The sequence below is a fragment of the Urocitellus parryii genome, chromosome 6 (genome assembly GCF_045843805.1).
Source record: "Urocitellus parryii isolate mUroPar1 chromosome 6, mUroPar1.hap1, whole genome shotgun sequence".
NCBI classification, from domain to species: Eukaryota; Metazoa; Chordata; class Mammalia; order Rodentia; family Sciuridae; genus Urocitellus; species Urocitellus parryii.
In genome coordinates this window covers 116,678,143-116,702,913 of record NC_135536.1, presented here as the reverse complement: position 1 = coordinate 116,702,913, position 24,771 = coordinate 116,678,143, and the positions used below count along the sequence as shown (strand labels likewise).

Sequence of the window (24,771 nt, the reverse complement as noted above, 5' to 3'; positions counted from 1 at the left end):
AGGGTGTTGGAGAGTAGAGCTTATACATTAAGCTGAGCTAGTGGGATTTGTCCTTAAGCCTGCAGCATGTAACACCGGGAGGGAGGACACCCAGCTGGATTCCTCGGCTGGCCTGAAGAGGGGGTAGCATACGGAGTGGGGGCTGTGCAGCTGCTTATGGGGGGTCTGGATGGAGTTGGAACTCCCCTAGGCTGGATCACATAGGTGATGTCTGGATGGAATGGGAACATAGCGAGAAGGTGATCCAAAGCCAGTCCCCTAGTGCCAGCTCACCACAGGAGCCCTCACACAAGCTGCGGGTTGCAGCCCGCTCATCTTGCAAAACCCCATCAGATCCTCCCGGGGAGAGGCGCGTGCGGGGGGTAGGGGATCCGGCCTTTGGATCCCGAGTTGGTGGCTGCTGCGGACGCATTTCCTCGAAGTCTTACCTCGAAGGGCTGGGTCCCACCCGCACGCCCTGTGAGTGCCTTGCGAATTTCCCCTACGCCCTTCTGGCTGGGCCGCCGGGAGGCTTCGCATGGGAAAGACCAGCGCGGGGTTCGCCCCCCGCTAGTGTCACTGGAAAACCCTGGGAGCCGCCCCGACGCAGCGCGTTTCCCGGAAACCCCCTCTCCAGGCTGGTTGCGGGAAGGCAGGAGCTCCGCATCCATACAACCGACACGCCTCCCCGGGGGAGGGTCGGAGACCCAGGCAAGAGGCAAAACGGACAGGGAAAGGAGAGCCCAGAGCTCGAAGGAGACTAGAAAACCCCGCCCCCGCCCCCAATCTTGAGGTGGGGATTTTTCAACAGAAGCCAAAGCCCTACACTTGGCGGGGGGGCGGACCCAGCCCTTGGTCAAGGAGAGATAATTGAGGGAGCGGGAGTAAAGACGCCTTCTAACCCGGTCTCTAAGGCCCAGAAAGGGTCCACCCCGCGCACACGGCGGAGCCCGCCCCTGCCCCCCCTCCCGACCCCCCAGCCCGTGCGCCGCTGCCCCTTTAAGAAGCCCAGGTAGGCAGGCCCGGCTGCGGGAGCCGCTCCTATGGCAACCCGCGAGCTGCGGCGGCTTCATGAATATTCCGGGGCGCGGGAGCCCAAGAGCTGCCGGAGGGCGCTCCGGGGGAGGCGGCCGCTGATGTAAGCCCGGCGGGCCCCTGGGCTCCGCTCGGCTGCGGCGGGAGCCCCGGGACCGGCCGGCCCAGCTCAGTCAAGGAGGCGAGGCTAGCTGGCGAGGCACCTGCCACAGAGCCCCGGCGGCGCGACAGACTGACAGCCCGCCAGCCCGCGGGACGCTGGCCGGGGAGGCGCGAGAGCAGTGCGCTCTGCGCTCTGGAGTGGTCCCTGGAGCACCGCGACCGCAGCACCGCTTCTGCCCGCGCCCATTGTTCCCCGCGGGGGCGGGGCGCCTGGAGCCGGGCCGCGCGCCGCGCCCCTGAACGCGGGAGGGAGGAATAGGGAGGGAGCGCGGGGTCCCCGCGCCCAGCCCGGCCTGGGAGGAGGCGCAGCGCGGCGAGCCGGGGGGACCCGGAGCCGGACTGGGAGCCACCCCGTGGCGCGCAGCCTGCCCGAGTATGGGTTCCTGAGGCAGCCCCGCGCTGGCGGCGAAGGACGCGTCTCCACAGGCGGACTGACAGGCGGGCGGACCTGGAGCCAGCCCCCAGCTCCGCACCCGCACCCCTATCCCCGGCCGGGTCCCGGCTCCCGGCTCCCGGCACCATGGACAAGCTGCCGCCGTCCATGCGTAAGCGGCTCTACAGCCTCCCGCAGCAGGTGGGGGCCAAGGCGTGGATCATGGACGAGGAAGAGGACGCAGAGGAGGAGGGTGCTGGGGGCCGCCAAGATCCCAGCCGCAGGAGCATCCGACTGCGTCCCCTGCCCTCGCCCTCGCCCTCGTCCTCGGCAGCCGCGGGCAGCACGGAGTCTCGGGGTGCGGCCCTCGGGGCGGCGGACAACGAGGGGCCGGCCCGCAGCGCGGGCAAGTCCAGTACGAACGGAGACTGCAGGCGCTTCCGCGGGAGCCTGGCCTCGCTGGGCAGCCGGGGCGGCGGCAGCGGTGGAGTAGGGAGCGGCAGCAGTCATGGGCACCTGCATGACTCCGCGGAGGAGCGGCGGCTCATCGCGGAGGGCGACGCGTCCCCCGGCGAGGACAGGACGCCCCCAGGCCTGGCGGCCGAGCCCGAGCGCCCCAGCGCCGCGGCGCAGCCCGCAGCCTCGCCACCGCCGCCCCAGCAGCCGCCTCAGCCGGCCTCCACCTCCGGCGAGCAGCCCTCCACGGACACTGCTATCAAAGTGGAGGGAGGCGCGGCCGCGAGCGACCAGATCCTCCCTGAGGCGGAGGTGCGCCTGGGCCAGGCCGGCTTCATGCAGCGCCAATTCGGGGCCATGCTTCAACCCGGGGTCAACAAATTCTCTCTGAGGATGTTCGGCAGCCAGAAAGCCGTGGAGCGCGAGCAGGAGAGGGTTAAGTCAGCCGGGTTTTGGATTATCCACCCCTACAGCGACTTCAGGTAAGATGCCCGGGTGGGTATCCTGGGTGCTTTGAGCGATCTCAGGCATGCTTCCTCTCCCACCCGTTGTCTCCCGGCCGGAGTTAACTTTCCCTCCTTGCGCTGGGAGCTCCAAGAAAAGCCAGGCGCCTCTAGACTCCCAGACACCCCCAGATCTCCTCCTGAACCTCGCTGGGAACTTTTCTGTTCTCAGGCTCCTGTCTTGTCTCTTCTGGCTGGCATTGGAGAAGGCTGAAAAGGTGTTCTGAGCCTGGCCCAGCCTTGCCTGCAGCCAGGATAGGGCTCTGCCACCTTAAGCCACACATTCCACCTCCCCCCTCAAGGCTGCAGAGTCAAGGTGGCCATCCTAGAGGCGCTCCAGGTCATTTAGCCTGCAGAGCACGGCTGTGAAGGGAGACAGACTTCTTAGTAGCTGGGCCAGTTCCTTGGGTGCTGACTGCAGACATCAATATGCCTCCTGGCACCCTGGGAAACTGCAGCCAGGCCCCTGTATGACTGAGGTCACTGGGGTTTCAGGCCCAGGATGAAAGCCACCTACGTTTTCTCAACCTCAGGTTCAATGCTCCTTGCTGAATGTTGGACCCAGAGCAGGCACCCTGGGCATCTGGCTTCCAGCCTGGTAGTGCAGAATGACCTTGCTTATAGTGGTCAGTGAAGATGCCTGGTGTCCTGACTGATGTGCAGCTGTCCTGTGACCCCAATCTGGTCCAGTGCCTCATCTCCACCAGAGTGGCCCAAGCTTTAGTAACTGCTAGATCTCTCATGTTAGTTGTGGGTCTGCAGGCAAAAGGTGTGACTGCCAGTCAGGGAGAGGGACCCTGCCCCCTCCTGCATCACCTGAGTCAGATGCCACTGAACAGCCGATGCCAGCTGGGGCCTGTGGGACATATGTATGTAAGAGGGATTGTTGTTGCCTCTGGGGTTGGCATCAGGGATGGCCTTACCCAAGCCAAGGATGAGGTCTTCCATTGCCTCTCTGGACTTTCCTGACACACCAGGTTGAGATGACAGTCTGGGAAACAGTCATTCTTTTTAGCTGGGTTTCTCTCATTCTCCCTCTCTCTGGACCCTCCCCCCTATTTACCTCTCTCGCTTAACTAGTCTTCTAGCTTGCCTATATAAATGAGCATTTTGCCAACCTAGAGCCCTCTTTGCAAACTCTAGGGAAACTGGATTTGTAATGAGAGCAAAGCCATTTTCCATCCAATGAGAGAGATTTCTCTGGTTGGGAATGACCAGTCAGACAACACCGGATGGCCTAAAATAGGTGGTGAATAGAGGCCCCTCTCTCACTCTTTTTATTTTTATTTTATTTTTTTGAGGGACTGCTCTTTCTTTTCTTTTTTTTTTTCCCCCAGGGGAAGGATTGGTTACCGGGGATTAAACTCAGGGGCACTCAACCACTGAGCTATATCCTCAGCCCTATTTTGTATTTTATTTAGAGACAGGGTCCGAGTTGCTTTGTACCTTGCCCTTGTCATTGCGGAGGCTGGCTTTGAACTGGCAAATATCCTGTCTCAGCCTCCCCAGCTGCTGGGATTACAGGTGTGTGCTGCTGTGCCCAGCTCGCTCTCTCTCTCTCTCTCTCTCTCTTTCCTTTCCGAGGGACTGCTCTTTCTAACCCTAATATTCAGGCTTCCTAGAGGGCAAAGAAGCCAAGGGGCAGACTGAACAAAGCTATAGTCATCAAAATTGTGAGCAAATGCTTGACCCTCCCCTCAGAAGCTGTGTCTGGATTTCCAGTGCACGGTTCCTAAAGAGCGAAGTCCTCCTGGCCAGGATTGGGACTTGAAGATCCCAAGCTGAGCCAGGGAGGAGTGGGCAGGAACCATGTCTCCTCCACCCTCTGGGTGTTCTAAGCTTCTCCTCTGAATACCTCAGTAGTGGCAACAGACCATTCCTGTATCATCCACTTCAGATTGTTGAGGGGCCCTTCCCTCCTGTGCTCAACCCCTGCCTGCCTTTGTGGTAGGAAAGTTTCCTTTTAGAGTTCTTGTCACTGAGCTCATTGCCAACCCCAGGCATGCTTAGCCTCCATCAACAAAAAGCACTAATTGGGGACCTTCTGGGCCCTGGGCCTTGCCCTGCTGGCCTCCCTTATCTGGGGTGGGGAAGTGCTAGGACTGGGTAGATTTCATCCAAAGGAACTTCCTACTTTCCTGTTCTTACCTCTGCCCTTCCTGGTGCATCAGTCTGCAGTCCCCCTGCTGTGGAACCTTCCACTTAACTGCAGGCTGCCTGGGACATGGAGTTGGGAGGAGGGTGGGTGACACAGGGAGAGATTGGATGCAACAGGACTCATAAATGGATAGTGAGAAAAAGGTCCAACTGGACTTTGAATTTGGGTTGGTGCAGCAAGCAACAGGGACTGGTGGCGAGAAGTGTGCATCCCTATGTGCAGCCTTGTAGCTATGTGATGCTGGGTCTGGTGGGAAAAAGAAATCCAAGAAAGATCCTCTCTGTGTATGCATGTCTAGAGGGGTGGTGGTCATACCTCTCCTGACTCTAGGCCAAAATAACTAGCCTCATCTTCAGGTCAAAGAGGCAAGGGCCTGGCTAAGTTGCCTAAGCTTAGAGAACTCATCACACAACCCAGACTAATCTACTCCCGCCTTAGTCAGCACCCAAGCATTGGTTCCTAGAGTTTCAGCCACCAGCATTGGGCCCTGTATGGAACCAATCATCATTGCTCTCCTCCCATTTCACCAGAGTTTCTACAAGCATGGCCCAGGCCAGTTGAGGATTTATTCATCATTTTGACGGGCAGGAAGCATTGATCCAGCAGAATTGGTTTAATAAAGAATCGCCAGCAGACCATGATAGATTTTGTGGTTTAGAGTTCAGAGCTGGCTGTGATGGGCTGCTTCTGGCATCTGTCCTGGGGGAGGAAGACTGGATGCCTTTTCTAGGGCTGGAGTGGACTTGCTATGAGGGACCACCATAACCTGGGCTGTGACTAGTCGTAAGCTTTTCTTGACTACCTCTGCTTCTTGTCACCCCCAACACTGTGTCCTACCTACCCACATGGCTCCTCCAGTCTACAAGGACTTTGCCCTCCCCTCCCCTTCTGTTCCCCATTTGCCTTCTGAAACTTATATTTATGGTTAAGGGAAGAGGCCAGCCCATGACTATCCCTGAGAACATTGCTCCCCAGGCTTCTGCCTAAGGCTGGCGTGGCTCCTTGGTCCCAAATGGATCCTTCCTTCCCCAGGTGCCATGTCCTAGAAGTCAAGGCTTGGTGGTGGGAACTTGAAACAAATAAAGTGTGGTGTCTGGATAATTTGTTTTTCCAAGAAGGGGGGAGGGGAGAAAGGGAGTGGGGACAGCAAGGGAAAGTGTAGCTGGTTTTGTTCCCAGAGGCTGGTGAGCCTTTAAGCGTTGGACTCCAGGGTTGGCCTGGGTGTATGTACCTAATTATCTGTCTAAGTGGGTGTCTTGGGGGCTGTGAGGGTGAATGTGGAGGCCAGCAGGGAAGTCCCTAGGCAAGATGTCAGTTCTGGGACTTCTGCTGTGCCTCAAATCTAGCTCAGCCTTGAGAATGGGGTAGGCAGAAGCTTGGCTTTTCTCATTCCCCTGCCTCTACTCTCTCTTGGCCTGAGCCTCCTAAAGCTGTGAGCCAGGGAAGGGAGAGGAAGGAAGGGCCTAAAGTATCTTTACCTTGGGGCAAAAACAGCTGGGCTCTGAAATCATGGACACTGGTACAATGGCCTAGCAGGTCCTAGGTATTGTCCTGACTTCCTGCTGCTGGTCCTGGAATACACTTATTGTCACTGCTTATCTCACATCACCTCTTAGCCCTGTCTGCCAAGAGGCCCTGCTTGAGTTAGGAGCCTTCTTTGAGCCTCAGTTTTCACACATAGAAAATGGCAAGTTCTGTTGCCTTTCCCTATGTCAATGGTGAGCACCACCTGGAGGTAAGAAGTCATAGTGAGCTGCCCGAAGACCAGGATACTGTTGTGAGCCACACCTCCCCTGACCACACTGCTTTTTTATCCTGGTCCTGGGCAGAGCTGTGGTGGTACAGTGGGCAGCTGGTTCTCTAGCTGTGAAGCATGGCCACCTCACAAGACTGGGGCTGGTGAAGCTCAGGACTTGGTGCTCCCAAAAGACCTGGTGCACAGAAACAGGCTGAAACCGAGAGCCAGGACCCTCAGACAAGCTGGGTAGAGAGGCCTGGTTGTCTCTGTGGCCAGGCTCCAGTACCCTGGTCTGGCGGCAGCATGTGGGGCTAAGGGCTGTCTTCTCCCCTGCCTGGCCTTGTCCCTTAGTACCTCAGTGCTATGGCCGCAGACCTTTAGCCTGTCAGGTAGCCTACTTTGTATAGGGAGCTCCCTACAGTATTGGTTTGTCTGCCTGTCCATCTTCCCTCTTCTCCCAGGCTTTAAGGCACTCCTATTGTGAGCCACACCTCCCTGACCATACTGCTTGGGTCACTCTGGCCACCATCTTCTGTCCCTCACTGGCCACCTCATTGCATTTGGTTGAAGCTCTGTTTGTTATGATGCTGCTTCTCGCTGTAGCGTCCTCCAAATCACCCGAGGATTTTGTTGAAATACAGACTCTGATTTCAGTAGGTCAGGGTTGGGATCTGAGACTCTGCACGTCTGATAAGCTCCCACTGATAAGCTCCTAAGTGGTGCTGCTGCCGCCACTGCCCCAACTAAGACCAGCACCAGGCTTAAAGCACTGAGTTTACACCTCCCGTGCTTTTCTGTACTTGGCCTGAGTCCCCTGAGGGCAGATCCTATGTCTTCTCCCTTTGGTTTCAGAGCCCTGGGCCTCCAGCACCAAGCTCAGAGTGGTGGGTGAGTACTATGACCTGGGTGTAGCCAAGCCGCAGAGGTCTGCTAGCAAACTTGGGGATGTGAGATTCAGTCTGCTTCTCTTCCCTTCCTTCACTGCTGTGTGAACCCTGCTGGCCCTGGATGCTGGTTTCTGGAGTAGGGGTGAGCAGGGAAAGCCATGTGGCTTCAGGACGCTTGTTAATTTATCTCATGTCACCACTTTCTCAGCTTCTGTCCCATCCAGTGGACCAGAGGGCTTGTCCTGGTTGGGGGAGAAGGGGCAGGTCATATGGTGACTGCTGTGCTGCAGTGAGATTCCCAGAAAGAAACACATGTTGTCTGTAAGAGAGTCCCGAGGTGACAGGGCAGGGGAACAGGTATGAGGTGACTCTGACAGTGGCCAGTTGGGAGGAAGACAGAGGCATTTGGGAACAGCAGCTGCCTTAGCACTTTGAGCAGGGGCTTGGCCCCAATCTTATGTGTTCTTCTTCTGTCCCAGAGTCTGCCCAGCAGCCTCTCCTGTGGGCTGGGCTTGCCTGTCACTTCTCCCTGCCCCCTCCTACCTGGAAGGCACCAGTCTCCATTCAGATGATGGGGCTGACAAGTGTCATAGCAGCCCAAGTGGCCCTTGTGCCGGCCACAAGACTGGCAACCGTGAGGGAATTCACCCAGATCTGAAGGTCCTGGCCCAGGCCCTTTAGGGGCTTGTCATATAACTAAAGAGGCAGCAGCTCCAGCTTGGCTCAAGGGCTCTTACAAAGCCGCTACTGCCAGTTTCTAATTAATAGAAGGGCCACTGAGGCCAGCCAGGCAGTCCTGCTCCAGCCCAGGGGATGCTGAAGAATCCATACTTTCCAGCCAGAGAGGGCCGTGGAAGGGCAGGGGCATTGTCTTGGCTTCAAAGAGGATGTTTTCTGCCAGCCAGGCATCTTTACTGAGAAAGCATTTCTATGGCCCTGGAAATCTGTGGTCCCAAGGGCCAGGAAGCCACTTGGAAACACTCTCTACTATCAGCACCACTCAGAACTGAGGCGGGAGGTGAGCTCCATCACTGACGGTGCTCAAGGTAAGACCCAGAGAAGTACCGAGATCAGAGCTTGCCAGACAGCATCCTGTGGGCCAAATACCCCAAACCCAGAAACACTGTGTTTGGCCAGCATAACGCATTAACAAATCTGAGCCAGCCTTTTAAAAGGGAAAGATGTAGGGGCTGGGGTTGTAGCTCAGTGGTAGAGCGCTTGCCTAGCATATAGGAGGCACTGGGTTCCATCCTCAGCACTGGATATAAATAAATAAATAAATAGATGTCCATCAACAACTAAAAATATATATTTAAAAGGGGAAAAGAGGTAATATAAAAATATGGTTTGGGGGCTTCTTTTGAAAAAACTAGAAACTCTTGATGGCTCTGGCCTCACATTCCCACACCACAGCTAGCAGCTCGGGGAGACTAGAGGCTGTTCCCTTTAAACTGGCTTTTGCTGTCCAGTTTGCCCACAGATCCCAGTTGTCCCTAATGTATCTGTTTGTCTTACTCCCAGCTGTGTCACCTGGTCACCTGAACCCTGCAGGTTTCTGAATGTGTAGTCCTCCACTTGAGGTTCACAGACCGTAGCCACTCACCACAGGGCACCTGCCATGGGCTGGCAGCTTCACATCTCTTGCTTATCACTCTTCACAGTGCCCCCCCCAAGTAGTTTTATTGTCCTCAATTTATAGATAAGGCTCTGACGGGGATGGAGGAGAGATTGCCTCAAATTATATCACTGTGAAGTACCAGAACTGGAATTTGACCCTGGTCTCTTGGACTCTGAACTCATATTTGTCTTTCCTTTTCTCCCTTCCTCCCTCTTCTTCTCACTCTCTCCTCCTCTTTTTCTTTTGTAACTTTTTTTTTTAAAAAAAGTGTAATTACATGACTAGATCAAGAGAATATTCTCCTGAGAATTAAAACATTGAGAAGGGACTCAGCAAGGGGGTGGTGGTGGACGGTAGGCATAGGAAATAGATCAGGTCTCAGAATCCCAGATCTGGAGAGGCTGTAGCAAGCCCTGGCCTAGAGACCTTCTTGTATAGAGAGCGGGCAGAGAAACAGAGAGGGATAGTGAATGGTCCAAGGTCACAGAGGAAGTCTAGTCAAAAACAAAATCAGAACCAGTTGGTTACATCATGTGTCTACAAAGATCTTAAAGTTTAGGTTTCTTCCTGTCTTCCCACTTGGAGGGTTTTCAGAGAAGGCTTTTTGTGATTGGTTTTGTCACTTGAAGCTTCTTATCATTCCAGCCTCACACCTATTTTTCTGGACTAATAGTATTTTCAGGGTCCCATCATAATTTAGGTTTGGGCTGGGTATGTATGTTGCTCAATGATAGAGCACATGCTTAGCACATGGAAGCCCTGGGTTCAGTCCTAGCACTGTAATAATAATAATAATAATAATATCATCATCACATGATAAGGGAATCTTTCCATATCTGAAGATGTGGAGTCTGGGGACTGAGCCATGCTGCTTGAAACCCTAGTCCGATGGCTGCCACTCCTGGGTTTGTAAGCCAGGATGACTGCCATCCTGCTCCTTCCTTGGCAGGTCCTAACTTCTGTGGAGCCCATTTTGGTTTTTGAAGTGTATTTGGGTACCACCAATGCTCCTATTCCTGGATGAGAATGATCGTGGCTCAGAGGGGAGGGGGACAGTAGTATCTGTGTTCTGTCCGCCAGAGAAATAGATGGTCACTTTGTCTATTCATTATATCCTTCAGAGAAATGAGGATAATTGGTTGGTGGATTAGGACTCAGCATGTGACCAGACCATGGTCAAAGTTCAGTCTCTAATGAAGATGAGGTTCAGTGTGTAACCAAGATCGGGACTCAATCTGAGAACATGGATTGGGCTCGGGCTGTGACCAGGGTCAGGGCTTAGTCTGTGACTAGGGTCAGGACTCAGCTAATGACCAGGATCAGGGTCAGTCACGACTAAGGTCAGGGCTCAGTCTGTGACCAAGATAAGGTCCTGGTCCAGGGTCAGGGACTGAAGTCCTTGAACAAATCCTTTGAACCAATCTCAGTGCCCTCCCTGAGGCCCCAGGGTCTGGGGCAGGTGGGCTTATTGCCCCTGTCCTACCCAGGGCCCACCCCTTCAGGAAGCCGTCCCTGCATTCCCTGAGCTTCCATACCCCATGGTATGTGAGCCAGCCACCTCTGCTTCTCTCTGGGAGGTAAAGTACAAATTATAAATAAACAACAGTGCCCCTGCTGCTGCCCATGCGGGAACCACCAAATCCCACACGTGACCACTCCCCGCCCCACTCTGCTTTCTCATTGTTGGGTCTGGTGTCTGGTATTCCCAGCCAGGCAGCAAACTCAAGGCGCCTGCAGAGCAGTGCTCAGGGCTGGGGACACGAGGCGTACCGGCTCAATAGAGGGACTCCCTTGGCCCGGCTGCACCCCCAGCTCTGGGCTACCACAAATTACAGAGCAAGCAGCAGGGCCTCCAGGTCTGATCAGCTGCGGGGGCCTGATAATTGGCTGCTGATGATTTTGTGTCTGTCTAAGCATTTACCCATGTGGGTGGAAGTGTTATGTCTGTGTGAACGAGGCTTTCAGAAATTAATACGTAATGGGACTGACTTAAGCATTGTTTTCTGGGCTTGGAGAGGGGCCAGCAAAGGGGGTCATGCCCCAGGAGACCATATAGTCCATTCTCACACTGTGTCTGTGATGGGGAAGGGGGACTCACAACAAAGAGGAGGATAGGGTTTCATCTCCTCTTGAGGTACCCAGGTCTAGTCTGGGGGAGTATAGACAAGTATAGTTCCTGTGTGAATTGATAGTTAGGGGAGGCTTCCTGGAGGAGGTGGATCTGGGCTGGATCTGAAGGAGAGAGAATCATTCTACACACTTTCTGGAAAGCAGGTGTCTGAGAGCTTGAGCTAAGAGGCCACTTAGTTGGGGAGGATGTTGGCAGACACGGAGGGCAAGTTACTCTGAACCATCTCTCCTTAAGTTCTGTCCTCCACCCCGAGGGTTCTATGTCCATAGCCTGGTCTCTCTGCCATGCTGCCTGAGCACCTTGGTCTTTGCAGCCTAGGGGAGCTCTCAGGCCGCAGTCCCAGGTGTGCAGCCCTGGAGAAGACTCCTTTCTCTTGCCCTACTAGGCCTGGGAGGCAGGTGTTGCTGCTGCCTTAGTGTCACTGAGCATGTGGCCAGGAGCCCAGAAGTAATTACCCTGTGGTTCCCATTGAAGGCTGGAGCAGCCCCTATCAATGATTAACATGAATCCCAGTCACTGGAGTATCCAGCCACAGGCTTTTCCCACCTACAGTTTGTCAGAGGACATGAGGCATCTGTTCCCTTCCCCCGACAGGAAGGACCCTCAGTCACACAGATCTCATAGATATCATTAGAAGGTCCAGCAGAAAAGCCTCTGCAGACAGGCCATCTTGTTGCAGCCCAGAGGCTGGTCCACCTGGAGCCCTGGGGCCTCCCATCCTGAACTGGCCTAGCTTGTGATGACCCCCTCCCACTCTAGAGTTTGCCCCTCTGACCCTCATCCTGTTCTGCCTGGTGACTTTAGCAAACTCCTTTCCTCTCTCCATGTCCAGGGTCAGGGCTCAGTCTGAGGCTGAGAAGAGAGCAGAGCTAATTGGACAAATAGGTATTGAACCCGTAATCCTGACCCCATTAGTGCAAATTGAGCTGGCAGGGCAGGGACAGTGCTGCCGGCCAGTAGAGCTGATGAGAATCTCCTTCCTCTTCCTGGGGATTCTGCTGAGGCCCAGCCAGGCATGACCCTGGAGCTACACAGCCTCCATAGTCCTGGAGCAGATGGGGGATCCTTACCTATGGGCATTTTACTGCTGAGGTTTTGGGAACCTCAGGTGGGGTCTCCTTGGTCGTGTAGTTACACACCCAGCTGCCCAATTGTAGCATGGCCCCTGTAGAGTGGTGGTTATTCTTTCTTTATTCCCTGGACATCCTATCCAAGGACTGACACACAGGGACCTAATGAAAACAAGCTGAAATGTTGCACTTCTTCAAAGAGCCCCAACTACGCCCTCCCTGCTCCTAGGGGTCAATTCCTAGCGGCTCTTGAAGCTTAGACCTCAGGAGAGTTCAGTGTTGAGCACCCATGGAGACCCCAAGTCATACTGGAAAGTGTGTTTGGAGGATCCCTGTGAGACACGTCAGCAGGACTGTCCACTATGGGTTGGCAGAAGAAAGAAACTAAAAAGGCTGTCTCTCCTGCCCCAGAGGCTCTGGGGAGGCAGCTTCTGGGGATAGGGCCGAGAGGACAGCCCTGTGAATCAGAAGCCAATCATGTGGGCTTAGTGAGGTGAGGCCTCACTTTCCTGTACCTTGCTTTCCCCAGCTGAAAATGGGACTGAAGAGGGGCTGGGTTTTAGCAAGATCTCAAAGCCTAAATTGGCGATTCCTGCAGAGTTCCCTGGGGGCTTTATATAATCATGGTGCCTGGGCCTCCCCAAGTTAGGCTTGGCAGGTACAATTTTGGAAAGCACCCCAGGTGATTCTGTTTCCGTCACTTTGGGAACCCATGAACTGGGGCATCCCTATGGCCCTTTCTGTGTTAACAGTCTGCAGTTTTCTGATGGCTCCGTGTGCTTCCGCCCTTCAGTGGCTCCCCAGAGCTGCGTGTAAAATCCTGACTTCTGGGCCCAGCATCCAAGCCCATTGGTGATAGGCCCACCTCTCCAGGGAGCTGTTCCCCTTTCTTCCAGACAGGTGGTTAGGAATCAGAATCACAAAAATGTGGGGCCGGGCGGGACCTCAGGGAACAAGGCCCTTGCTCAGCTTCTTTGTTAGACTGTGTTTTCCTGGAGAGAAGGCACAGAGACCCACCCAGCTTCTCGTCTTTGGAGCCCATACACTCCCCGGGGATCTTTATTGCTTGACCTGCCCTCAACCCCATCTCAGAAGAAGGGGGGTTATGTATAGCAGTATTTAGCTTTATGGGGCAGCCCTCCCATAGCTTCCTCATTGACCCTTCCATGACCAGTGCTGACTGGCCTTAGGACATTCTGCCCCAAATCCATCCCCAAGCCCTATGTTGCAACGCAAGCCTGCTTCCTCCTGCACACTGGTGCACTGTGGCACCTTCCAGCATGAGCAGGTGAGCTCTCCTACCTCATTACCCCAGAGGCTGTGCTCACGTGCTACTCCACAACAATATCTATTTTTGTTCCATTCTCCTGAGTGGTAGACAGGAGGTTCCCGGGGGGAGTGGTGTTCGAGTCGTCTTTGAATCTTGTAAGCTGAGCTGAGAAGTTCTCCAACTGCTTGTCCTCTCCCCAGTTTTCCCCAGATGGTCTTGTCAGCTGGGCAAAGCACAGAAGAGTTAGGCTATTAGCTTGAGGGAACACAGCATCTTGGCAGCCTGGAGCATTATAGAGCAGAGCAGATGTCCCCTGCTGTGCAGTTTGAGAATGTGTGCTCTCTCTCTCGCACACGTACACATACACGAGTGTGAGTCTGTGTGTGCACAGACTTAGGGACTCCAGAGGTCTCGGTCCATCAGAGAAATGATGGATTGTTACCTTGAACTGTTCCTTTGGCCAGCTGTGCTGTCAGGATGGTGCAGCTACAATCTTTTCCTTAAGGAATTCTCTTCGACAACTTTCAGGGCTCTTCATGGTCCCCAGAAGAGTCCTGACTTTTTAGTCTGGTGTTCAGAATGCCCTCCGTCTTCTCCTCAGACCCATGTCAGACTGGTGGGGGAGTCTGAGTTCTCTGAGGTGCTTCCTTCCCTTAGCAGCTTCCACCCACTCAGCTGCCCCGGCTGGCCTCTAGCCTCTAAACTGAGGACTCATGGAATCTGGTGTGTCTTTAGACACCACTCTACAGGGGCCATCATAGAGGTCCATTCTCTCTAGAGTAGGGAATCTAAGAGCCAAGACTTGTTCAAGGTCACACAGCAAGTTAGTCCCCATCAGAGACTCCTTCCATTGTGTGGCATGGGCCTCGAGCCACAGTGCCCACCTTCCTGACCCGTCGACATCCCGGGTCCCACTCCATCTCTGAGGCTTTGGTAAACAGCAGGCCATTCTGCCCTCTGCTCCTGCATCCATATCCTAAAGCCTGGCTGAATTTCTCCTCTGGTTGTCCCCAGCCTATGGCCAGACAAGCTCCTCATCTCATTCCCCAGCTTAGGACCCTGTCTCTCATGGAGCTGGCTTGAGTCCTCACTCCTGTGGAGTGGGTCTGCCCTTCCCCAAGACAGGGCTGCTTGAGGTGGGGCCAGTCCATCTCTCTCAGAATTCTCATAACCCTCAGTCAGAGCCCTGCATCTTAGTGGTCACAAAAATAACTATGATGATGATGATAATGGCTAAATATATCAAGTATTTATGCTGTAGAGTGTGTTAGAAATACCATCTTGTTTCATTCTGCCAGAGTCCTGGGACATGGGCATTAATGGTCTCATTTTGCACATGAGAAAATGGGCTTGGAGAGGTTAAGTGACTTGCCCAGGGATGCACAGAGGTGGCCAAACCCTGGAGCAGCCTTGTCATCATTGTGGAGCTTATTAGCAATGCGGATGTCAGGCTCCACCCCGCACCTACTAAAGCCCACTAGTGTGGCCCTTCGGAGGATCCCTGGGTGTTCATATGTGCAGAGGCACTACACTGTGTGACAGAAGGGTCGCAGTCATGAAAGAGAAGTTCAATCACCCTCAGACAGCTCACTTTCTCCCTGGAAAGTGGCCGAGATTAGCCCTCAATGTATCATGACTGGCTAGGACCTCGGCCCAGGTCAGAAAAGGGCCAAAGAGCTAGGGGCATAGGGTCATTTGGAGTTTAAAACAACAACAACAAATCTTGTTACTCAAAAGAACTATCATCACAGAAAAATTAGAAAATAAAGGTATGCCAAAATCCAAACCTACCTCCACCCCCAGCCCCCATGAACCAAGCACTAGGTGCCCTTGGCTTTAAATCTAACTGTCTGAGGCAGCCTCTAGCAGCCCAGGGAGAAGCTACCTGGGAGCCCTGTGATTCTGAGTCAGAGATTTTGAGGTGGGTTAAAAATAGAGCCCTAGTGGCTAGGCAGTGGTGGGAGGAAGAAAGCAATTCATCTATTATAGTGGAGAGACCCTGGGGTCAGTGAGGGGAGGCTGGGCAGGAAGGAGGCAGTGGTGGGGGGCAGGGGTGTGTGTGGATATTCTGTCCCCAGTGATCTATGCACGTCAGGCTGGAAACAGTCTCAGCCTCAGTTGCCATCTTTAGGGAGCCTAAAAACAAAGGTGATGGAAAAGGATCGATGGGAGAAATTGAAGAGATGGACAAGAGAGGGGATCTCCTGTAAGGTCCCTGGGGAGGAAAAGGAGATGGTATAAAGCAGGTAAGTGGAAGAGATCCTGATTCCCTTGGGACTGGAAGGAAAGGAAGAGGTGAGGATGAGGGATACGTAATCAGGTCTGGTTGTGGAAAGAGGAAGCGGACATTCTGGTGGCTTCCCTCTTCTCTGTGGAGTGCAAGGTGGTGTCATCCACTGATGGTGAAGGGGAACATGGCAATCAGTCTCAGAGCTTTGAGATGAGAGGCAGTCATCTGAAATAATTGCTCTGGAGAATGGGTAGGGAAATTAGCTAGAGGTTCCTGGGGGATGGACCCACAGAGGCAAGCGCCCGACTGCATTTGGACATTCCATGAGAATGTTGAGGCACAGGGAGCTAAAGGAACTTGCATACTTAGTAGAACTGGTCTGAGATTGTGGGGTTTTCTGCAAAAATCCCATACAATCTGGCCCGGGGTTTTGGTTTTTGAAGAGGGCTCCAGAAAGGCAGGGCATAAGGATTAGTGTATTAGAAAGGTGCATGAACTAGACCATTATGTCTGGGGTGAGCAGATTACAGGGAGGCAGGCCGGCTCTTTTGGGGAGGATCTGAGGAGTCAGCAGACTGTGAGCTCTCAGGACACTGCAGGATAGATGAAGCCCAGCTGCATGAGAGCTGGGCAGGAAGGAGGCTGGAGGGGTTGGCTCACCTGAGACTGCAGAGATGGAGCAAGGGGATGTGGTGACGTGGTCCAGAGTATGCAGCTGGTATGGATGCCTGGCATGGAGTTGTTAGAGTCAGGGCTTTCAGCTCCCAAGAGCTGGGGGTTGTCTGTGTCGATGATAGGGAGTAGAAGTCACTCAGGGTGATGGCAGGATTTGGCATGGAACAGAAGGTTGAAAACCAGGTGCCAGTATTGCCGTGGTCCCTGAGGGTAGCAGATGGATGCTGGAAGGATGGCCAGCAGATGACAGGATGCCCAAAGGATCTTATAGACCTTTCTACCATAGGAAGGAAGTGGCAGCAGTAGGGAGAGGGGACAATGCTGACTCACCCCTGACCTTGAGGCATGAGGGATTTGGGAGAGTGATGACCTTACAATGCAATTAAGGTTCACTTAAGGGGAGAAGCAGAGGGGTTAGAGAGTGAAAAAGTTGAGATGAAGGTTCCTGGAAGAGAACACAAGAGAGAGATTAGGGGGGGAGAGGAGGAGGAAGTGGAGGCACAGAGACAGGGAGTAATAAAATATCATTTGCCAGATTCATATTTCTGTAACATAGTTAGAAAGTGGGATTCTATAGTCAGCTTATTTGCGTTTTAATTCTTTTTTAAATTTTTTTTTAGTTATAGGTGAACACAATATCTTTATTTTATTTTATTTTATGTGGTGCTGAAGATCGAACCCAGTGCCTCACGCATGCTAGGCGAGCGCTCCACCTCTGAGCCACAACTCCAGCCCCTGAATTCTTTTTTATTTATTTATTTTTTGGTACCAGGGATTGAACCCAGGGGCATTTAACCACTGAGCCACATCCCCAGCCCCTTTTTATTTGGAGACAGGGTATCACTAAGTTGCTGAGGCTGTCTTTGAACTTGGGGATCCTCCTGCCTCAGCCTCCAGAGCCACTGGAATTATAGGCATGAGCCATCATGCCCAGCTTGCATTCAAATTCTTGATCTACCACATGTAACAAAGTTCTCAACTTTGTGTGCCTCAGTCTCCTCATCTGTAAAATGGGCATAATCACAGTATTTCCTTCATAGGGTTTTATGAGGGTTAAATACATCCAAGGTGCTAAGACCAGTGCCTGTCAAACAGTAAGTGCCAAACAGAATTTGACTGCTGCCCTTCTCCATTTACATGGTCTTCATTATCACTTTGGGTGGTATCTTCATTGGTCCTGGAAAACCAAAGGCTAGATCATAAATGGAGGGGAATCTCCCGGCTTCCATCACTTTCTCAGACATGAGGACTCCTAGATCATTCAGTTCTACGGTTTTTGCAGGGGTTGGAATGAGGGTCATGTGTTACCTGATGAAGGGTACGACATTTGCTAATGTAGACATACAAGCCCAGAGTAGGGACCATGGTTAGGCAAATCCCAGAGAGGAGGAGGACACTTGGCCTTGAATGAGAGAAGAGATTTCAAAAAATGATGGTTTTCAGAAAGGGAACGAGGATGTGATGTAGATGGGCCAGCAAGGGGGTGAGTGGAGCACGAGAGCAGGAGATAAGAGGGAGAAGAGGGAAGGAACGACAGGGTTCCAGACCCAGAGCCCAAGCTTTCTTCAATAATGGTGATTCACCACAAGAGTTCAAGATAGGGGCGACTTCCTCATAATTTGGAAATAAAATGCAGACAGTGTGTGAGTTGGAGAGAAAGAGGTTGGGGCTGGAGACCAGGCAGGAAATGGGTGCAAGGGTCCAGGTGAAGAGCAGATCTGGGCCAGATCACGATGGAAGAAGCCAGGTGAGACTTGGTAGCTTTGGGGGGGACTTGTGGGGATGGGTGGAAGATAAGAGAAGGCTCTCGGGGGGGGGGTGACTTGAGATTTGGAGCCCAGGAGATTGAAATGCAGACTGCGCCGCCCTCCAGGGGGACAAATTTTGCAGGCAGGTGGGAATGCAGGTCTGGTGGTAGGAGTGGTGTCTGACTAGAGCTGTCTGCTCGGTGGGAGCAGGAGAAGATGGGCACTGGGTGTGCTGCTTGTTTTGGAGGGAGCATGGAGACCATGGGATCTGCCTCTCACTACTTCTCTCCTAGGTCTCCAGAGCCCGGCTGTGGCCTTCTGATCAAGACTCCTGTCAGCTTAGAGAGCCCTTGGGTAGAGGAGGGTCCTCTGGCTTTAAACAGAATGAGGCCTTGGATTCAGGCATTTATGAACTCCAGTATGTCTGAGTCTGGCTGTCCACTGGTTGATTCTTTATCAGTACATGACACTGCCACCTTGGTTACATAGCTTGGATTTTGGGACTTATTCACAGGTGATTCTGGGGCAGAGCATTGCTAGGGGAGCACCGGGTATCTATTTCAAGGCTTTGGGAATACTACTATTTCTTCCTTCATGGGTCTTAGTTTTCTGTTCTTCAGAATGGGTGCAAATGTTCCCAATTAACTGAATGCTAGTGACCAAGGTGCTTTTTTTTTCGGGGGTGGTGTGTGGCACATACTGGTGATTGAACTCAGGGGCCCTCGTCCACTGAGCACATCCTCAGCTCTGTTTTTCGTTTTATTTAGAGACAGGGTCTCACTGAGTTGCTTAGCATCTCGTTTTTGCTGAGGTTGGCTTTGAACTCACCAGCCTCCTGCCTCAGCCTCCTGAGCTTCTGGGATAGGTGTGTGCTACCACACCCAGCTCAAGTTGCTTTTAACATTTGAGAGGTGTACTACATCCCTACTCAGGAAGTTTCCTCAGAAGACTCCAGGATCTCTGAAGCCCCCACTTCTCCTGTCTCTGGGACAGGGGCTGCACCTGCTGCGTTGAGAAACATGCCAGAAAGGCTTGTCTTCCTCCTGCCTCCCACTGAGGTGCCTGACACCCTCAGACTCTAGAGTCCCACAGATCTCTCTGAATCTTGCCTCTGTTCCTCATTAGCTGTGTATCTTGGGCAAAGACTTCTCTTTGAGCTTCAGTGTCATTATCTATAAAATTAATAGCAACCATAGTGTTGGTGTGAGGGTTAAATGAAGAAAATTCATGGAAAACACAAAGTAAGTGTGATATTTTGGGGTCTTTTCTTTTTTTGGTACCGGGGCTTGAACTCCCAGACAGTGAACCACTGAGCATTCCCTGGTCATTTTTATATTTGATTTAGAGACAGGGTCTTGCCAAGTTGCTGAGGCTAGCTTTGAACGCACAATCCTCCTGCCTCAGCCTCCTGAGCCGCTGGGATTACAGGCATATGCCATGGCCCCTGACTGGGGTCTTTATGAATAAAGGTTTTTCTGTCACCAAGGAGTCCCTGATTTAAAAAAAAAAGCCCAGACACATTAAGGAATCTCTTGAGAGGGTATGACCATCAGAATTGGGAATGAAGATAGACTAGGGAGCTGAGGATGCCAGGGGGAGGCTCTTGCCAAGTTTCTGGGGTTGGACCTGCAGATCAGGGCTGGCAGGCGTGACGGGCGCTGTCCATGGTGCTGAACACAATTCTTGGCTCATGCCTGCCCAGGCTTTCAGAGATCTGTGCAACCATCTGGCAAAGAGCAAGGAAGGGTAGTCCACAAGGCCAAGGGCAGCTTCCAAAGCCTGAGTCCTCTCACTCCATTTAGGATCACTTTCCTGACTTCACCCTTCTAGACCACTTTTTGGATGCCGGTGCTGCATGGGATGTTTTTCACATCACTGCCCAACTTGCCTTCCACCCAAGTCTTAGCCTCTGATGGGATCATGAATTTTCAGGTTCTTGCATCTGGATGCTGGAGTAAGTAGGTTATGTTATCTGATTAGTCAGGTACTGTGGCCCCTGCCGTCTGCCACTGGCTTTCCTGAGTTTATTAGAGGTTTCCCTCCAATCCCATTTCCAGTAGATGCTTTGCTTTGTCTGTTCTCTGAAAAGTTTAACTCCCACATCTCTCACCTCCTTCCTGAAAATCTGTTGGTTTGAGTTATTTATTCACTCATTTCATAACACGGAACAAAGGCCAAAACATTTACATATAACAATTAACTTCATTCTCTTAATAGGTTTACTAGTTAGGTACTGTGATTATCTTCATTGAGCAGATGAGTAAACTGAGGCAGGGAGAGAGTGAGTGATGGAGTAGGAGTAGAACCCAGGTGGGCTGGCCCCAGAGCCTGTGCTTCTTCCCACCAGATTATGCTGCCCCCCTCAAGCAGCTTTGTGAGGCTCCCAGACAGTGATTTGTGGAGACAAATGCTCTGGTGTTCCGACCCCAGCCCAGACCAGGCACCAGAAATATCTTGAGCATCTGGAAACTCAAGATTGAAACAATTAGTCAGAATGTAAGGAAATGGGTGTTTTTGCCTCATGTAATTTGGTTTTATGAAGACCACTAAATGCAAACATTCTCCTGTTAATTACTGTCTTGAATTTGGTCTATAATTGAGAGAACTAGAGCTGGGGGGAGCGAAGAAACCCGCTGGAGTGGCAGGCCTGCCCAAGTCAGCATTCCCAGCCGTCTCGCGCACCCGATCTGTTAATTTTAGAAACTCCTCTAGCCTGGGCATATTATTAGCTTTATGTACAGAGGACCACATGGCCCTCAGTGGCTTCTCTATGCCACAGTTTTTTTTTTTTTTTTGGTTTGTTTTCTTTACCCCAAGAAATTAAATGGAAAGGAATGACGGTGGTGTGTACATAGGGGTGTTTGTGTACTGTGTGTGTGAATGGGGATACCTGGACGTGGCTTCTAATGAGTATATACAGCTGTCTTGGAGTGACATGTGTGCAGCTGGGCAGAGAGTGTACATAGCTCAAAAACACCCCATGGAAGCTGAAACCATTCTCCTCCAACACTCATTAGGGGATGTGTTGTGGGTGTATTCTTTGCAGGAGGGTGTGATGGCTGGGGTGTGGCCCCAGACCTTCACTGGGTTGTCCCAGTAGCCATAGGGATATTGGAGCTGAAGAAGGGGTGGTGGGTCCTGGAGAAGGGAAGAAGCAGACATTGACATCTGGGCACCAGCCTTAGAATGAGAAGTTTTGGCTCCTCTGAGGCCCTGACTTTCAAAGGAGCTGCTGGAAGCTGCCTTTGCAGAAGCCACCGTTCCCTGAGCGGTGTGACTTGGGACAGCTCTCTTGCCTACCTTCAGTGAGGTAGGCCCTGCCCTCTCCTTGACTCACAGCACCATTTTGAGTCTGCCAAAGAAAACAGTTTGCTGTGAAGTAATTTCTTTGCAAACCTGGAACTCTTTGGGCAGGAGCACTTCAGTTTGGGGGGGAGCCCTCTGAAGACTTGAAGAGAGAGAGCTCATCTTTCTCCCATTTACTTCCTCTGGCTTCTCTGCCGTGGAGAGTGAAAGATGGCTGATAGGTTATTTATTCTGGAAGAAGATATGCTTGTTTCTGCCTGACTCAGTACCTTCATCTGTCTCTGTGTAATTGTCTGAATTCATAGTAGAGAGAAAGAGCTCTGCAGTGCAGGTTCTCAGTCTTGGGACCAGCCCTGGGATGGTTGATGCTTGGGTGGGATCTTTGGAATGATTGGCCTTATCTTCTAGATGCAGGGTCTGTGCCTATCTATACTGTCTCCACACTCCAGGAGGCCCCCTGCTGGACCAGGTAGAATGATCACCCAACATCGATGAGTTGACTTTATACATCTTCACATTGCTCAGCTTCTCAGAGGCTTTGCCCTGAAGATCCCTTCGACCTCCCTGAGGAAGGACTTGCAGGTGCTTTGAGGCCTTAGGACAATGATGCTGGAAGCCCTGAGCTGGTCTCCCTTGATGGCACTGAGTGGTACCTCACTGGTGCCTGAAATCCCCTCCATTGACACTTCCTGCTTTGATGCTACCCCTGCCCCATTCACACCTCCATGCTAGGATGCAAACCTCTGAGGGAGGAAGGTGGTCAGACATTTTCTGGCTAAAGGGGACATCAGAGAGCCAGTGTGGGAGAAGGAGAGAACGGAGGCCCAGATTTGGGAGAGCACGTGCTGTATATTACATAGATACCCCTGACAGAGCCAAGGTTAGAACTGAGGCCTCTGCCTCCCAGGCACTGCTACACCTAGACTTTCCCTGCTCTCTGATCTCTGTCTGATAACCTGTCTCAGGTCACAGCTAACCCTCAAGGAGGATGGCCTGGGCCTGGGGTGCTTGAGGTGAACTGCTCTTGTCATTAAAACAACCTCTCACTTTCTTCTGGGTGTCATTGTTTGACTTGCTTTTCAATCTGACTCTCACTAGAAGGGTGGGGATAAGTGGAAGAGGCTTGTTACCTGGGGCGCTCACCAAAGGGCAGGAAGGAGGTTATCCTTAGTGAATGAAGAGCCTCTTTCTGTGTCATTTTCTGTGTCTGCAATCTCCACATCTTGCTCTGGTATCCCTGTGCCTGTCTCCCTGAGTCTTGGAACTTTCCAAGGCTTCTCTCTCTCCCATCTGCTCTCCTTTGGAGCTTTCTCTCTTAGTCTTGTAACTTGTCCTCTCTCTCCTTCTGGTGATTGACATCCTGTGTCTCTGGGCAGATTTTACTGGGATCTGACCATGCTGCTGCTGATGGTGGGAAACCTGATCATCATTCCTGTTGGCATCACCTTCTTCAAGGATGAGAACACCACACCCTGGATCGTCTTCAACGTGGTATCAGACACATTCTTCCTGATCGATTTGGTCCTCAACTTCCGCACAGGGATTGTGGTGGAGGACAACACAGAGATCATTCTAGACCCACAACGGATAAAGATGAAGTACCTAAAAAGCTGGTTTGTGGTGGATTTCATCTCCTCCATTCCGGTGGACTACATCTTCCTCATTGTGGAGACACGCATTGACTCAGAGGTCTACAAGACTGCTCGGGCCCTGCGGATCGTCCGCTTCACCAAGATCCTCAGCCTCCTGCGCCTCTTGCGTCTCTCCCGCCTCATTCGATATATTCACCAGTGGGAAGAGGTGAGTGGTCAGACCAAATCTCTTGGGATAAAGGGGTATTTTCTCAGGTGAAGAGAAGAACCATAAGCAGGTAATTTCAGATAGTTGGACTGTACTGTCAGATTATAGCAGGCATACCTGCTCCAAGAGGAGAAATATTGGTAATTTCTTGGTCTCTTGTCATATGTTAGATACTACACAAAGCACTGTGCACACGGTATTCCACTGAAGTCCATAGCAATCATAGAACATATAGGTACATGGAGACCCTTGTTTTTCACATGAAGAAACTGAGAAACAGAGATGAAATGATTTACACAAGGTCAAATGCCCGAGAATTGGTGAACCTGGAGCTGACTGACTCCAGAGCCTGCCCTGATAACGACTGCACCATATTTGGGGGGTTGTTAAGTCTTTGGGGGCCTGGCAGGAAGTGTGAATGGGTGAAAAGAGCCAGTTGGGGACAGTAATGAGGGTGATGGAATTGGGTTAACTGAGGAACATACCTTCTGTCTATATTGAACAGCCTCTTCTTGGTTCTAGCTAATTGCTGCCACATAGGAATAGGCTAAAGAGGTTGCTAGATCTACAGCTATATCATGAGAAGCAGAAATCTTGATTTTTATACAGATTTTGTTGGCAATTATCTTAGATTGAGTTTTTCTGGAGCAGACCCTCAGAGGAGGATTATGTGAAAGTGATTTTCGTGGAAGCATTCCTAGGCAAATCTGATAAGGGAATGGAGAAGAGGGACAGAGAATGGTCCAAAGCCAAGCAAGTGTAGGACATTTATCAAAGTTCCATGGAGGGTGATTTTGACCAATCTCATGAAGAGCTCTGCAGACAGTATACACCATACATTGATGTTGTCCCAATTACAGAAAAGAGTTGGAATGTTGCTATCCCTTTACCTGTCAGTCAGTGGTTTGGGGCCTCCCCACCCTCAGTGCAAGCAGCCAAAGCAGTTTCCAGCAGTCTGGGAAAGGCCTCAGATACAGAAACTGGAGGAGGTAAAGTGCCTGGGGAGCCTGGAGTCCTGTGCACAATCACTGTAAAGAGATCCTAGGGGCTGTGGGAATCGGCTACAGCAACTAAAGAAAAAATTGTAAATGAACGGTGTGGGCCAGCACCATTCTGAACAATCCTAACTCATCCATGAGCTGGAGCAGTTTTATCTGTAGGAGGGAAAAGGAGGACTTGGGCCACGGGGAAAAAGCACGGGTGACCTTGCTGGGCACTTCAGTCTGTGTTCGCCACCCACCCATGTTACTTGTTTTGGCAGCAACAGCAGGCAGGCTAGCCCTGGGGGTACCTGGAGTTGTGGGGAGTCGTGTTTTACGAGACACCCACCTCGGCATGTGGAGTGGGCTATGCTGGGGAGGCTTCTTGCTGGTTACATTTCTCGCTGCTTCTTGCTGCTGGTCTCCTGACCCCCAGGACCTCTGCTTGATCAGATGGAAAGTTCCATGATCAGATTACAAAGTCCTCTACCCCCACCCCTAACAGCAGCCTGGGCCCTGGCTGGCAGCATCCATGGCTGATGGTTGGGGCACTGGCAGATTCAGGTCAGAGGCGTCATGAACACATGTGCTGTGCAGAAGTGCCTACACCAGCTTGGCAGAATTGCTCTGTGGCAGAAATTCTCTTTGGCTT

At 52.2% G+C, this 24,771-nt stretch overlaps 1 protein-coding gene across 1 annotated transcript in view; it reads left to right on the top strand.

The window, feature by feature from the left end:
- Positions 1–1,696: 1,696 nt before the first annotated feature.
- The window catches only part of Hcn4 (hyperpolarization activated cyclic nucleotide gated potassium channel 4), a 38,398-nt gene continuing 15,323 nt past the window's right edge, over positions 1,697–24,771 (top strand). Inside the window, exons 1-2 of the mRNA XM_026387811.2 lie at positions 1,697–2,487; positions 22,716–23,139. Of these exons, the coding sequence (XP_026243596.2) occupies positions 1,697–2,487; positions 22,716–23,139 (1,215 nt within the window). The remainder of the gene's footprint in view (positions 2,488–22,715; positions 23,140–24,771) is intronic.